General features: G+C 48.5%; 1 protein-coding gene across 1 annotated transcript; it reads left to right on the plus strand.

Annotated features, from left to right (window-relative positions):
* Nucleotides 1-1,078: 1,078 nt before the first annotated feature.
* Nucleotides 1,079-1,966, plus strand: OLIG2 (oligodendrocyte transcription factor 2). Its single transcript, XM_044287872.1, has one exon. It carries the CDS (start codon nucleotides 1,079-1,081, stop codon nucleotides 1,964-1,966), a length of 888 nt encoding a protein of 295 aa, XP_044143807.1.
* The last annotated feature ends 253 nt before the right edge of the window (nucleotides 1,967-2,219 follow it).

Below are 2,219 nucleotides of genomic sequence, written 5' to 3' on the forward strand. Positions count from 1 at the left end.
CATGCTGATCACCCGTCCCAGTGACGTCACGCCTGCCGCCCTCTCTGATTGGCTGCCAGCACCCCCCTTCCAGGACAATGACATTGTTCTACTGTTCTGCCTATAAAGCCGGAGGCTCCTGGTCCTGATCATCAGTGCTGTGTCCCAGCAGAGCGGCAGCCGTGTGACCTCCTGTAGCAGAGCTGCTGCTGCTCCCTCCAGCATCCAAGTAAGTTACTGCCGATACCCACCTGTGCCCTGCACCCCCTGACATTAAGGGGTTCACACAACTCTTCACACCCCTATGCTTTCCCCCCTAATACTCGTTATATAGCATCCATTCAACCACCTGTTTAGCAGATATATTATATTATATTTATATGGTTATGTAATTATTTTTCTATTATTATATTATTTATATGTTGATATTATTATATTATTGCACTAAGTGATTGTCCAAGGGATGAAAATGTGCGCCTCAATCGAGTGCAATTAAAGAAAAGGTTGTGAATTATTATTATTAATATTATTTTAGCAGAGTTAGAGTAGTAGTAGTAGTAATAGTACTTGTAGTAGTAGTAGAAAGTAGTAGAGAGTAGTTCTAGTAGTAAATTATTTTTCTTTTCCCAATGCTTTGTGATTTTTTTTGTTTAGTAAGTATTATAGGAAGTTACTTTTTTCCATAGTATTGATACTTTTTTTACTATAATAGTAATAGGAATTGTTTTATTGTAATTAGCGGTAATAGTAATTATTGTTACTACAGGTATTAATAAAAATTATAAGTCATTTTCCATGCAGGCCTTCCTTTAAAAAAAAAAAATGGAAATTTGGAACTGGAGTATTTCAAGTGGGGCAAGCCCTGCACAGGTGGCGGAGACTGTATTGCAGCGCACAGTGATATCCCATACAGATGTAGCAGAGTTCATATGTAACCATTCATTATATTCATAATTAATTCACGGGAATGGTCATTCATAGAGATTATTAAGGCAACACAAATAATAATAATAGAGAAAGTAATAGAGGTATTTTGTAGCATTGCTTCCTCCTCTGATGCTATCCCTGATCTCCTCCACAGGTCTCCTTTACCTTCCTGATGGATTCAGACGCCAGCATGGGCTCCAGCCGAGCCTCCTCCCCAGAGGTGGATGAATTTTTCCTGCACTCTCGGAGAGGAGGCGGCTTCTCGGCCGCAGTCTCTTCTTCCACCATGAGCGACTCCCCTGCGGAGCTGAGCGCGGAGCTGCGGAACGCTATGGCCATGGCGGCCGCCGCTGGAGATAAACTGGGCGCCTTCAAGGCGGCGGCGGCGGCGGCTGCAGCGGCGGCGGCCAAGAAGGATAAGAAGCAAATGAGTGAGAATGAATTACAGTCACTGAGGCTGAAGATCAACAGCCGGGAACGCAAGAGGATGCACGATCTGAACATCGCCATGGACGGGCTGCGGGAGGTTATGCCATATGCCCATGGACCCTCTGTGCGTAAACTCTCCAAGATTGCCACCCTGCTTCTTGCCCGCAACTACATCCTCATGCTGACCAACTCCCTGGAGGAGATGAAGCGTCTGGTCAGTGAGATCTATGGGGGCCACCACCACCATGCGGCAGCGGCGGCGGCGGCAGCGGCAGCCGCCTACCACCCCTCAGCCTGTGGGGCAATGACCCATGGACCTCCTCTCTCTGCACACCCAGTTGGACACCCTGTGCACCATCCTTTGCTGCCTTCCACGGCTGCCACCCTGACCACCACTGGTATCTCCTCAGTCAGGGCAGCTCATCCACCACCACCTCCAGGTCCTCCAGTTTCACATCCAGCTTCTCATGGTCTACTTAAGTCCCCCAGCCCTGGTTCTGCTCCTCTTGGTGGGGCTTTTCCACACTGGAGTGGGATGCCATGCCCCTGCAGTATGTGCCAGGTGCCCTCTGCAGCTCACCATCATGTCACCGGGGCCAGCCTGTCCAGGCTGAGTGCAGACACCAAATGACCAGGAGGACAGAAGACTGTGACCTGATCTGGAGACCCATCACATGCAGCATCAGGAGAAGTGACCCATCATCTTCTAACATCTGCTCTGGGGGCTCTGTAGTGACTGATCCAAGGACAGACTCCTGGAAGTAATGGTGTAAAGTGGCATCAAATGGGCGACGATCTGAAGAACTTACATGTGGTGCCCACAACTGACTGCAGAAGATCAACGTGGAGATAATGGACTGGAGAGCAGGGACATTACTGCAAAC

Source organism: Bufo gargarizans, chromosome 3 (assembly GCF_014858855.1).
Source record: "Bufo gargarizans isolate SCDJY-AF-19 chromosome 3, ASM1485885v1, whole genome shotgun sequence".
In the NCBI taxonomy this organism is placed as follows: Eukaryota; Metazoa; Chordata; class Amphibia; order Anura; family Bufonidae; genus Bufo; species Bufo gargarizans.

Excerpts from the sequence above, each read along its gene's own strand:
- OLIG2 (XM_044287872.1), top strand. The coding sequence starts at position 1,079 with ATGGATTCAGACGCCAGCATGGGCTCCAGCCGAGCCTCCTCCCCAGAG.